The following is a 14,127-nucleotide window of genomic DNA, read 5'->3' on the forward strand; positions in this document are numbered from 1 at the left end:
CAGTCATCATGGACTCTTTATGCAGAAAGAGTCCATGGCCCCATCCTCCCTGGTGTCAACGGTACAGGCTGGTGGCGGTGGTGTAATAGTGTGGGGAATGTTTTCCTGGCAACGTTAGGTCCCTTGAGACCATTTGCGCAAAGTTAGCATGCCCCAAAGAAATCAGACTGTTCTGGAGGCAAAGGGGGGGTCCGACCCAGTACTAGATATACCTAAGAATTGTGTGTATATTTCCACACAATGAGGTTGGAATAATACTGTGAACGTGATGATAATGCCCTTTTAGTTTAAGAGCGAGTGTAAAAACTGAAAATCTGCCAGAAATCTCTGCCTGTTTTGGTGGGATGGAGTTTTCGCCTACCTGGTGACATAAATTAGTTAATAGATCATCAAGAGAGTTCCAAACCTCTCTGCTAATAACAGCTCATTTTATTTGGTCCCCTCCCCACTCAAACCACTCTGACAGTCCTAGTACAATTTTTGCTTGAGAAACTGCTCTTTGCTAAGAACCTTTTTTTTTTTTTACCATTTGAATTGAAAACAATTACAGTACGGTGCTTTTAATTGTTACACATAATGGATTTGATACTGAGATAAAAACGGCTGCATTGGACCTGATGTTGAAAGTGAAGTAATTCTGAGAGGAACGTAAAGGATGTGTCTGTCGAGGTCATCTGAGGGGTCAGAGCTGCCACATCCTATAGCCCATCAGTAACTTTCACTGTTGTGACCAAGCATAAGTGGTCTGTGAGTGGTCATTTTGACAGGGTGTGTGATTACAGGAAAAAGTCTTAAAATAGAAGCCCAGGCACTCAATTCCTGCAGGGTGTCTGTCAGCACCATAACAACAGTACAATTGTATTTGTTAAATTAAATATGAGTCTACTCTATTAACACCAACATAATTCGATAATTACACAAGATACTATTTTTATTGTGTGGTTATTAAAGCCTCCTTATTTGAAGGCATTTGTTTTAAGTCCTTTTCATTATATACATGTAGGGTATGAATATGGAATATGAATATGGAAGAATGTAGAATAATATCCTCATGTTAGAAGTGAATGTGTGTAGTATTTCCATAGCAGTCTGTATGAGAGAAAAGCAGGCCAGTAGACCCTAGGGAAAGTTACTTAAATGCACTTCACAGAACAAATGAATAATTCACTCAAAGACGTGTAAAGAAAAATAAGTTTATTTTCAATCTAGGAAGAGATGATGCAATGAGCATCTTAAAGAAGGACAGACGTTAGACAAAAATACTTTGGTACACTTTTTTTCCCAAAAGGGTTTATTTATCGCCCTCTGGACTAGTCTTTCTGACCAAGCACTGTACTGTGGATGTTCATGTACATGCATTGGGTAAAATAATCTCACTTGAACTTTAAACATTCATATTTTTTATGTTGGTCACATGTCAATTTTTGTATTTTTACATCTGTTTTCAAATTGAAATCAAATAATTTGAGTGGTAAAGGCCATTTCTTTGACGAATATTACACGCTGCAAATATTCATTCAGGCTCATAACATTTAACATTAAAATACAAATTGCTGACTGTATTCAGAAAACATCAGTCCTCATCAGTGACAATGTTCATATGATGTACAGTATAAAATGGTTAATACAAAAAGGCATATGTGATTCACAAACAATAAAAATACTAAAATACAAACAAGTAAAATACTAAAATAGAATTGCCTAAAATGAACATGATAAGATCCAGAGTCTGGTGGTAGATTCATATGATACAGATATTTAGTGACCATCTCTGCTATTAAAATGAGTGCACTGGAGAAAAAAAACAATTATTTCACATTTTTAGAAAAAACATTTTGTTAAGGTTACATTTTTTACTCCAATCAATATATGGTTCTCACAAGGTTTATTCCTAAAGAAACAGAATGTTTGATGGAAATGTTCCACCTTTATTTGATATATTTATAGCAAGTGAGTGAGAGTCTAATGCTCCTGTTTGTACCGATAGATAACAAAATGAACAATACCAAAAAGGTTTGAAGCTATATACTTTCCTTTTGAAATGCATGGTGCAAATGTAACTGTAGGTTCTTGCAACCATTACAGGGGAGGTTGGTGGCACCTTAATTGGGGATGACAGGCTCATAGTAATGGCTGGAACCGAATCAATGGAATGGTATCAAATATATTAACAGCATGGTTTCCATTTGGTTGATACCATTCCATTCCAACCATTATTATGAGCCGTCCTCTCCTCAGCAGCCATTGGACCATTATCATAAGAGAAGGTGAAGGTGAAACTCAACGTATAAAGTGCAAAGAGAGGTTTCAATAAATGCACTGGGGCAGACTTTAGGCAATGTACAAATACTCTTCAAATGCTTCTTCCCTTTTATCCTTCACTTCCTCCTTATTTTCCCCACCTCCTTTCCTGCCTCCCTCCTAAGGACATGTGATCCTTCCGGGAACATTTTGTACAGTATTTGGGCATGGCCATAGTTAACCTTAAGGACGTATGAACTTCTATATTTACACTGCATGTTGTCACTATACATTCAGGTGGTGTGGATGTCTACTCTACTAGCAGATGTGACTGGCTGGCGTCCACTAACGCAACTAAAACATTTTCAGTTGAATCTCAAAACAAACAACAACGACAACAGATAAAAAATGGCCTCAGACAAGGATACTGCCACAATAATGTGAGGAAATTATCTTAATAGTTTGCTACCTAACATGTTACACGTTTAGTTTACTCTATTTGTGATAAGTGAAAATTACTTTTTTTCTAGTATTTCCAAACAAATACCTTCTCAATTCTCAACAATCAACAGAAAGTTAATTAACATAGAACAACATGTTCTATCTCAAAATATTGCCTGAACTGAGATCACCACCCACTACAGCAACAACAACAACAGTGACAACAACGGTAACAACAACATAAAAAAAAATACAGAGAGAAAAAACTACAACAACTCAATGACAATATATATAATGTAGCTATCATCATCATCATCATCATCATCATCATCATCATCATCATCATCGTCATAGAAACCAAACCAGAATATTCCTAGTGCGGATATATAGAACAATGTAAACCTGGTTCTACCACTATCAAAGTTAGCAAATATATGATAAAAACATAGAAAGCACGTCAATCAGCATGTCCTCTCACAGAGAGTGCTCACATCATTGTTTCTACAATGGTGTGGGTGGGATTGATCAGGCCGTTGTTCCCATTGGGGTCCAGAGGCTGGGTCAGCTCGCTGCCCTTCATGCTGTACTCTTTGGGGCGAGAACTCGCACCTCCCTTTACTGGGGCCGCCACTGCCTTAATCCTCTGTGGGGAGGAGAGGAAAAATCATCCTTATATCATGCCATAAAATCATATTACATGGTATACTGTATCATGTGAATATCTTATATCTTGTGTGCCATATAATACAAGTTATGCAATTGCATACCACATGCCATTCCCACAATTGCTGCACCCTTTATCAATGATTTGGGGCATCTTATAGGTTATCTAGCATCATCTTTGTATTTGCGTACCTCGATGAGCGGGCCATCAGACTGGAGGATCTTGATGACCATTACCATGGGGATGCAGATCATGGAGGCGAGGGCCAGAGACCAGCCCAGGCCGATGGACCAGTCTGGGTACTCATACACCTTGTTATAGGTCAGTGGCTTGTACTTCACCAATGAGAAGATAAAACAACCCTGGGAACAACAAGAAAAATGGTTTAGGACATGGTCCCTCACGGAGACATTCTACAGTACATCATCACTCTGATCCAAGAGGTTCCTCATGTTTTCAGAACCACAACACAACAGTATCGGTCTGTTGAACACATTGTAACAGTGTCGGGCTGTTGAACACTTTGTAACAGCGTCGGGCAGTTGATCACACTGTAACAGAGTCGGGCTGTTGATCACACTGTAACAGTGTCGGGCTGTTGAACACATTGTAACAGCGTCGGGCAGTTGATCACACTGTAACAGTGTCGGGCTGTTGAACACATTGTAACAGCGTCAGGCTGTTGATCACACTGTAACAGTGTCGGGCTGTTGAACACACTGTAACAGTGTCGGTCTGTTAATCACACTGTAACAGTGTCGGGCTGTTGATCACACTGTAACAGTGTCGGGCTGTTGAACACATTGTAACAGCGTCGGGCTGTTGATCACACTGTAACAGTGTCGGGCTGTTGAACACTTTGTAACAGCGTTGGGCTGTTGATCACACTGTAACAGTGTCGGGCTGTTGAACACATTGTAACAGCGTCGGGCAGTTGATCACACTGTAACAGTGTCGGGCTGTTGATCACACTGTAACAGTGTCGGGCAGTTGATCACACTGTAACAGAGTCGGGCTGTTGATCACACTGTAACAGTGTCGGGCTGTTGATCACACTGTAACAGTGTCGGGCTGTTGAACACATTGTAACAGCGTCAGGCTGTTGATCACACTGTAACAGTGTCGGGCTGTTGATCACACTGTAACAGTGTCGGGCTGTTGAACACTTTGTAACAGCGTCGGGCAGTTGATCACACTGTAACAGAGTCGGGCTGTTGATCACACTGTAACAGTGTCGGGCTGTTGAACACATTGTAACAGCGTCGGGCAGTTGATCACACTGTAACAGTGTCGGGCTGTTGAACAGATTGTAACAGCGTCGGGCAGTTGATCACACTGTAACAGTGTCGGGCTGTTGAACACATTGTAACAGCGTCGGGCAGTTGATCACACTGTAACAGTGTCGGGCTGTTGAACACATTGTAACAGCGTCAGGCTGTTGATCACACTGTAACAGTGTCGGGCTGTTGAACACATTGTAACAGCGTCAGGCTGTTGATCACACTGTAACAGTGTCGGGCTGTTGAACACACTGTAACAGTGTCGGTCTGTTAATCACACTGTAACAGTGTCGGGCTGTTGATCACACTGTAACAGTGTCGGGCTGTTGATCACACTGTAACAGTGTCGGGCTGTTGAACACATTGTAACAGCGTCGGGCTGTTGATCACACTGTAACAGTGTCGGGCTGTTGAACACTTTGTAACAGCGTTGGGCTGTTGATCACACTGTAACAGTGTCGGGCTGTTGAACACATTGTAACAGCGTCGGGCTGTTGATCACACTGTAACAGTGTCGGGCTGTTGATCACATTGTAACAGCGTTGGGCTGTTGATCACACTGTAACAGTGTCGGGCTGTTGAACACATTGTAACAGCGTCGGGCTGTTGATCACACTGTAACAGTGTCGGGCTGTTGAACACACTGTAACAGTGTCGGGCTGTTGAACACACTGTAACAGTGTCGGGCTGTTGATCACACTGTAACAGTGTCGGGCTGTTGAACACATTGTAACAGCGTCGGGCTGTTGATCACACTGTAACAGTGTCGGGCTGTTGATCACACTGTAACAGTGTCGGGCTGTTGAACACATTGTAACAGCGTCGGGCTGTTGATCACACTGTAACAGTGTCGGGCTGTTGAACACTTTGTAACAGCGTTGGGCTGTTGATCACACTGTAACAGTGTCGGGCTGTTGAACACTTTGTAACAGCGTTGGGCTGTTGATCACACTGTAACAGTGTCGGGCTGTTGAACACACTGTAACAGTGTCGGGCTGTTGATCACACTGTAACAGTGTCGGGCTGTTGAACACTTTGTAACAGCGTTGGGCTGTTGATCACACTGTAACAGTGTCGGGCTGTTGAACACATTGTAACAGCGTCGGGCTGATCACACTGATCACACTTTGTAACAGTGTCGGGCTGTTGAACACATTGTAACAGCGTTGGGCTGTTGATCACACTGTAACAGTGTCGGGCTGTTGATCACACTGTAACAGTGTCGGGCTGTTGAACACTTTGTAACAGCGTCGGGCTGTTGATCACACTGTAACAGTGTTGGGCTGTTGAACACTTTGTAACAGTGTCGGGCTGTTGATCACACTGTAACAGTGTCGGGCTGTTGAACACTTTGTAACAGCGTTGGGCTGTTGATCACACTGTAACAGTGTCGGGCTGTTGATCACACTGTAATAGTGTCGGGCTGTTGATCACACTGTAACAGTGTCGGGCTGTTGAACACTTTGTAACAGCGTCAGGCTGTTGATCACACTGTAACAGTGTTGGGCTGTTGAACACTTTGTAACAGTGTCGGGCTGTTGATCACACTGTAACAGTGTCGGGCTGTTGAACACTTTGTAACAGTGTCGGGCTGTTGAACACACTGTAACAGTGTTGGGCTGTTGATCACACTGTAACTGTGTCGGGCTGTTGATCACACTGTAACAGTGTCGGGCTGTTGATCACACTGTAACAGTGTTGGGCTGTTGAACACTATGTAACAGTGTCGGGCTGTTGAACACTTTGTAACAGTGTCGGGCTGTTGATCACACTGTAACAGTGTTGGGCTGTTGATCACACTGTAACAGTGTCGGGCTGTTGATCACACTGTAACAGTGTCGGGCTGTTGATCACACTGTAACAGTGTCGGGCTGTTGATCACACTGTAACAGCGTCGGGCTGGCTAACAGCGTCGGGCTGTTGATCACACTGTAACAGTGTCGGGCTGTTGAACACTTTGTAACAGCGTGGGCTGTTGATCACACTGTAACAGTGTCGGGCTGTTGAACACTTTGTAACAGCGTTGGGCTGTTGATCACTGTAACTGTACACAGTGTCGGGCTGTTGATCACACTGTAACAGTGTCGGGCTGTTGATCATTGTAACTGTATCACACTGTAACAGTGTCGGGCTGTTGAACACTTTGTAACAGCGTTGGGCTGTTGATCACACTGTAACAGTGTCGGGCTGTTGAACACATTGTAACAGCGTTGGGCTGTTGATCACACTGTAACAGTGTCGGGCTGTTGATCACACTGTAACAGTGTCGGGCTGTTGAACACTTTGTAACAGCGTCGGGCTGTTGATCACACTGTAACAGTGTTGGGCTGTTGAACACTTTGTAACAGTGTCGGGCTGTTGATCACACTGTAACAGTGTCGGGCTGTTGAACACTTTGTAACAGCGTTGGGCTGTTGATCACACTGTAACAGTGTCGGGCTGTTGATCACACTGTAACAGTGTCGGGCTGTTGATCACACTGTAACAGTGTCGGGCTGTTGAACACTTTGTAACAGCGTTGGGCTGTTGATCACACTGTAACAGTGTCGGGCTGTTGAACACATTGTAACATTGTGATCACACTGTAACGTCGGGCTGTTGATCACACTGTAACAGTGTCGGGCTGTTGATCACACTGTAACAGTGTCGGGCTGTTGAACACTTTGTAACAGCGTCGGGCTGTTGATCACACTGTAACAGTGTCGGGCTGTTGAACACTTTGTAACAGCGTCGGGCTGATCACACTGTAACATCACACTGTAACAGCGTCGGGCTGTTGATCACACTGTAACAGTGTCGGGCTGTTGAACACTTTGTAACAGCATCGGGCTGTTGATCACACTGTAACTGTGTCGGGCTGTTGATCACACTGTAACAGTATCGGGCTGTTGAACACTTTGTAACAGCATCGGGCTGTTGATCACACTGTAACAGTGTCGGGCTGTTGAACACATTGTAACAGCGTTGGGCTGTTGATCACACTGTAACAGTGTCGGGCTGTTGATCACACTGTAACAGTGTCGGGCTGTTGAACACTTTGTAACAGCGTCGGGCTGTTGAACACTTTGTAACAGTGTCGGGCTGTTGAACACATTGTAACAGTGTCGGGCTGTTGATCACACTGTAACAGTGTCGGGCTGTTGAACACATTGTAACAGCGTCGGGCTGTTGATCACACTGTAACAGTGTCGGGCTGTTGAACACATTGTAACAGCGTCGGGCTGTTGATCACACTGTAACAGTGTTGGGCTGTTGAACACTTTGTAACAGTGTCGGGCTGTTGATCACACTGTAACAGCGTCGGGCTGTTGAACACATTGTAACAGCGTCGGGCTGTTGATCACACTGTAACAGTGTTGGGCTGTTGAACACATTGTAACAGCGTTGGGCTGTTGATCACACTGTAACAGTGTCGGGCTGTTGATCACACTGTAACAGTGTCGGGCTGTTGAACACTTTGTAACAGCGTCGGGCTGTTGAACACTTTGTAACAGTGTCGGGCTGTTGAACACATTGTAACAGCGTCGGGCTGTTGAACACATTGTAACAGCGTCGGGCTGTTGATCACACTGTAACAGTGTCGGGCTGTTGAACACATTGTAACAGCGTCGGGCTGTTGATCACACTGTAACAGTGTTGGGCTGTTGAACACTTTGTAACAGTGTCGGGCTGTTGATCACACTGTAACAGTGTCGGGCTGTTGAACACATTGTAACAGCGTCGGGCTGTTGATCACACTGTAACAGTGTTGGGCTGTTGATCACACTGTAACACTTTGTAACAGTGTCGGGCTGTTGATCACACTGTAACAGTGTCGGGCTGTTGAACACTGTTTGTAACATCACACTGTAACAGCGTTGGGCTGTTGATCACACTGTAACAGTGTCGGGCTGTTGATCACACTGTAACAGTGTCGGGCTGTTGATCACACTGTAACAGTGTCGGGCTGTTGAACACTTTGTAACAGCGTTGGGCTGTTGATCACACTGTAACAGTGTCGGGCTGTTGAACACATTGTAACAGCGTCGGGCTGTTGATCACACTGTAACAGTGTCGGGCTGTTGATCACACTGTAACAGTGTCGGGCTGTTGAACACTTTGTAACAGCGTCGGGCTGTTGAACACATTGTAACAGCGTCGGGCTGTTGATCACACTGTAACAGTGTCGGGCTGTTGAACACTTTGTAACAGCGTTGGGCTGTTGAACACACTGTAACAGCGTCGGGCTGTTGATCACACTGTAACAGTGTCGGGCTGTTGAACACTTTGTAACAGCGTCGGGCTGTTGATCACACTGTAACAGTGTTGGGCTGTTGATCACACTGTAACAGTATCGGGCTGTTGAACACTTTGTAACAGCATCGGGCTGTTGATCACACTGTAACAGTGTCGGGCTGTTGATCACACTGTAACAGTATCGGGCTGTTGAACACTTTGTAACAGCATCGGGCTGTTGATCACACTGTAACAGCGTTGGGCTGTTGAACACACTGTAACAGCGTCGGGCTGTTGATCACACTGTAACAGTGTCGGGCTGTTGATCACACTGTAACAGTATCGGGCTGTTGAACACTTTGTAACAGCATCGGGCTGTTGATCACACTGTAACAGCGTTGGGCTGTTGAACACACTGTAACAGCGTCGGGCTGTTGATCACACTGTAACAGTGTCGGGCTGTTGAACACTTTGTAACAGCGTCGGGCTGTTGATCACACTGTAACAGTGTCGGGCTGTTGATCACACTGTAACAGTATCGGGCTGTTGAACACTTTGTAACAGCATCGGGCTGTTGATCACACTGTAACAGTGTCGGGCTGTTGAACACATTGTAACAGCGTCGGGCTGTTGATCACACTGTAACAGTGTCGGGCTGTTGAACACTTTGTAACAGCATCGGGCTGTTGATCACACTGTAACAGTGTCGGGCTGTTGATCACACTGTAACAGTGTCGGGCTGTTGAACACATTGTAACAGCGTAGGGCTGTTGATCACACTGTAACAGTGTCGGGCTGTTGAACACTTTGTAACAGCGTCGGGCTGTTGATCACACTGTAACAGTGTCGGGATGTTGAACACTTTGTAACAGCATCGGGCTGTTGATCACACTGTAACAGCGTTGGGCTGTTGAACACACTGTAACAGCGTCGGGCTGTTGATCACACTGTAACAGTGTCGGGCTGTTGATCACACTGTAACAGTATCGGGCTGTTGAACACTTTGTAACAGCATCGGGCTGTTGATCACACTGTAACAGCGTTGGGCTGTTGAACACACTGTAACAGCGTCGGGCTGTTGATCACACTGTAACAGTGTCGGGCTGTTGAACACTTTGTAACAGCATCGGGCTGTTGATCACACTGTAACAGTGTCGGGCTGTTGATCACACTGTAACAGTGTCGGGCTGTTGATCACACTGTAACAGTGTCGGTCTGTTGAACACATTGTAACAGCGTAGGGCTGTTGATCACACTGTAACAGTGTCGGGCTGTTGAACACTTTGTAACAGCGTCGGGCTGTTGATCACACTGTAACAGTGTCGGGCTGTTGAACACTTTGTAACAGCGTTGGGCTGTTGATCACACTGTAACAGTGTCGGGCTGTTGAACACTTTGTAACAGCGTTGGGCTGTTGATCACACTGTAACAGTGTTGGGTTGTTGAATACTCACCGCACAGAGGACGGGAGTGATAAAGGTCCAGCTCCATTTCATCCACGGGTTTGGTCGGTAGCCAATCATGTCTTCAATTGCATCATAGAAATTATCAGCGCCTGTCAACCATACAGAATAACAGACTTGTTGTAAGAGACACACTCCTAGTCTCCTTTACAATAAAGGTAACCATCCTATTAAACATGTGCATTTTCTCGAGGTAAAACATCAGGGTGATGTATTAACTTAAAACAGAATCAGTATCTCTTCATCTCTAGACCAATGACAAAAGCTACAGTACAGGATGTGGCGCCATCATAGCCTCTATAAACACCCTAATCTACCTGTCGGCTTTTCCATGAAGTCACATATTTTGGCATAAACAATCTCTCTGTAGGGGCTGGAATCAATCCGTATTGCAGAAGTTTCAAGGAAGAGCCACACTTTTGCTCGATTTAAATTTAAGGGCAATGTTCCCACCTTAGCGGAGACTGCATTCACGGTAAACGCTGCATATGTCAGGTCAATCGGAAATGACCTTTACATTTTAACACAGACACTCCGATACTTCCGTGATACAAATTGAATCCAGCCCTAGTTTACTGTTAACGTTACAAAACTAGGAACAGGTTCTACTCAGCAATGACAGACAACCCCTGTTATGGCTTATGTGCCATTGCATGATAAGCTATTCTTAGCAATACCGGCATGCTTGCTCTCTTAATAACAGCTATAACAGCGTTACTAAAAACACCTCTAGGAATGGCAGCTGGGTCATTGTGCTCCTGTTCACCTCTTCATTATAAAGGTCATTGTGATGAGGCGGCATAGTTCTTAGTAATTTGCCTTCAATAGAAGCCAATGGGCCGTGCGTAAAAGCCAATTCAAGTGATTTACAATTGGCGTGAAAGGAAACAAGGTTATTGTTTACCCCAAGCAAGGTCATAACTCATGTGTTATTGTTTTTGTTTAACACTTTAAAAACACAGTATCTTAACATGTGTTTCCTAAATGTAGGCTACACACTTTATTTGGCAAAAAGGGCAACAAAAAAAAACTTACCATATACCCAGGCTACTGCAATACATTCAAAGAATGCAACCCACAAAAGGCACACACCACTGGCTGCATAGTAGTCAAAGAGTTGAAACACATACATGCCACCCTGAAAAGAAAGCACATATCAAAAAGAGAGTGAGAGAGAAATACAGAAAGGGAGAGCGATGGGGTGGGCATGGGTAGGAAAAAGTGGTCGATACATCAGAATGCAGGCGCTGGGCCAATGAAAGGAGAGTTCAACAGGTGGTGAGATGTGAGATATAATTGAAGTAAAGTTAACTGGGACATAGCATTCCAAATTGTTCCATTCGTGATGTCAAGCACACAGGATGTGATATGAGAGGTCGTTAGTAGAAACCCCATATTGGGGGTATAACGGCAAAGTATGTGGAAAAACTGTTGTGATCTTATCCTATATGTTAACCTGAACTGTGTGTAGTAGAAACAACATTGTGTATCGTTAGCTTATATTGAAGAGATGTTTCTGTATGTGAACATAATTTAATTACAAAGGTCCCAGAAGTTATTTAAATTTTTATTTATTTAACTAGGCAAGCCAGTTAAGAACACATTCTTATTTACAATGACAGTCTATCAGGGAACAGTGGGTAAACTGCCTTGTTCAGTGGCAGAACAACAGATTTTTACCTTGTCAGCTCCGGGATTTAGATCCAGCAACCTTTCGGTTACCGGCCCAATGCTCTTACCACTAGGCTACCTGCCACTAGTCGTAGTATGTCAATGTGTCTTACAAGTAAGGTAAAAACAACATGCCTTGCATAGAGATACCTTAAAGTGCTGCTGGTGGACTTACCTTCGTTACCATGGTAAGTCCCAAAAGATAGCTTATGCAGCACATTACAGCTATAAAGATCTCGCGGCGGTAACCCGTCCTTAGGGCGGCTGGATACAGATCGACCAGGGAGGTGATCTGTCCTTCCACCTCCACAAACTGGGGAGACAGAAAGCAACACATCAACCTTAATGTCCCACCAGAACTCTGACATCCATTACCACTATAATTGATATTGCTTTTAGGCCTCATTACAAAAACATGAATACTAAATAAATACATTATAAAGTAACAACCTATATTTATAGCCCTGGATCTCATATGAGCAAATACGCTGAGAAACTGTTGAGCATGAAAAATCCAGCAGCGTTGCAGTTCTTGACCCACTCAAACCGGTCCACGTGGCACCTACTACCATACCCCGTGCAAAGGCACTTAACTCTTTGGTCTTGCCCATTCACACTCCCCTTAATCTACACTGATTGAAGAGGATTTAACAAGTGACATCAATAAGGGACAATAGCTTTCACCTGGTCATGTTTTGTACAGTCAGCGTACAGGAATATGGAAACATAAAAAAAATGTGCAGCCTGGAACCAATTTAATTTCTCAGTGGTCTGTCAAAAGCTTAACAAAAGTAATGTATGCCTCTCTATATGTTCACTTTTCTTTCTTCTCAAATCACTGATTAGACTGGACTAGAGAATGACTGCTGTCTTTGTTGTGCAGTAATGAGACATTCTAAACAAGTCTTCTCTTGGGAAGGCCTCCTATTGGTTTGTTGATGCAAAACAACACTGACTGTCTCCCACTCTTAACCTCTCTCTCACCCTCCACCTCCCTCCCTCTCTTTCTCTAGTCTATTCTTCATGGAAACCCTCTCCACTTCAAGCTACTCCAGTTGTCTTGTCATGGGCTGAATTATTTAATAGGCAGTGCTGCTGTCGTCACGGTAAATGTATCTGGAGTCACACTACTCTGATTTAGGGAAATAGACTTACATACACTGAAAACAGTTTTTCCCCCACATCTTACAACAAGCCCACTCCTCATAACTATGGCATACGAGCCATGAAACAATACTTTATTCAGCACCTCTAATCTGCGTAAAATGTATGGTCAAGAATGACGGCCACTCTCCTACTGCTCAGTTTGCCTATGGAAATAGTAGTGCTAGAAGCACAAGTATTTATTTCAAGTTTGGACCATCATCCTGATCTCCTGTTTTGGCTGAGATACAGTGCCTTGCGAAAGTATTCGGCCCCCTTGAACTTTGCGACCTTTTGCCACATTTCAGGCTTCAAACATAAAGATATAAAACTGTATTTTTTGTGAAGAATCAACAACAAGTGGGACACAATCATGAAGTGGAACGACATTTATTGGATATTTCAAACTTTTTTAACAAATCAAAAACTGAAAAATTGGGCGTGCAAAATTATTCAGCCCCTTTACTTTCAGTGCAGCAAACTCTCTCCAGAAGTTCAGTGAGGATCTCTGAATGATCCAATGTTGACCTAATGACTAATGATGATAAATACAATCCACCTGTGTGTAATCAAGTCTCCATATAAATGCACCTGCACTGTGATAGTCTCAGAGGTCCGTTAAAAGCGCAGAGAGCATCATGAAGAACAAGGAACACACCAGGCAGGTCCGAGATACTGTTGTGAAGAAGTTTAAAGCCGGATTTGGATACAAAAAGATTTCCCAAGCTTTAAACATCCCAAGGAGCACTGTGCAAGCGATAATATTGAAATGGAAGGAGTATCAGACCACTGCAATTATACCAAGACCTGGCCGTCCCTCTAAACTTTCAGCTCATACAAGGAGAAGACTGATCAGAGATGCAGCCAAGAGGCCCATGATCACTCTGGATGAACTGCAGAGATCTACAGCTGAGGTGGGAGACTCTGTCCATAGGACAACAATCAGTCGTATATTGCACAAATCTGGCCTTTATGGAAGAGTGGCAAGAAGAAAGCCATTTCTTAAAGA

General features: G+C 43.9%; 1 protein-coding gene across 3 annotated transcripts in view; it reads right to left on the reverse strand.

The window, feature by feature from the left end:
- Positions 1 to 1,179: 1,179 nt before the first annotated feature.
- The window catches only part of LOC118371426 (sodium- and chloride-dependent taurine transporter), a 41,162-nt gene continuing 28,214 nt past the window's right edge, over positions 1,180 to 14,127 (reverse strand). For all 3 annotated transcript variants that reach the window (XM_052481915.1, XM_052481916.1, XM_052481914.1), the window contains exons 10-14: positions 12,151 to 12,288; positions 11,340 to 11,442; positions 10,296 to 10,396; positions 3,538 to 3,708; positions 1,180 to 3,325 (exon numbers count right to left, since the gene is read on the reverse strand). In XM_052481915.1, coding sequence (XP_052337875.1) covers positions 3,170 to 3,325; positions 3,538 to 3,708; positions 10,296 to 10,396; positions 11,340 to 11,442; positions 12,151 to 12,288 — 669 coding nt within the window. In that variant the 3' untranslated portion in view covers positions 1,180 to 3,169. The remainder of the gene's footprint in view (positions 3,326 to 3,537; positions 3,709 to 10,295; positions 10,397 to 11,339; positions 11,443 to 12,150; positions 12,289 to 14,127) is intronic.

Source organism: Oncorhynchus keta, chromosome 27 (assembly GCF_023373465.1).
Source record: "Oncorhynchus keta strain PuntledgeMale-10-30-2019 chromosome 27, Oket_V2, whole genome shotgun sequence".
Lineage (NCBI taxonomy): Eukaryota > Metazoa > Chordata > Actinopteri > Salmoniformes > Salmonidae > Oncorhynchus > Oncorhynchus keta.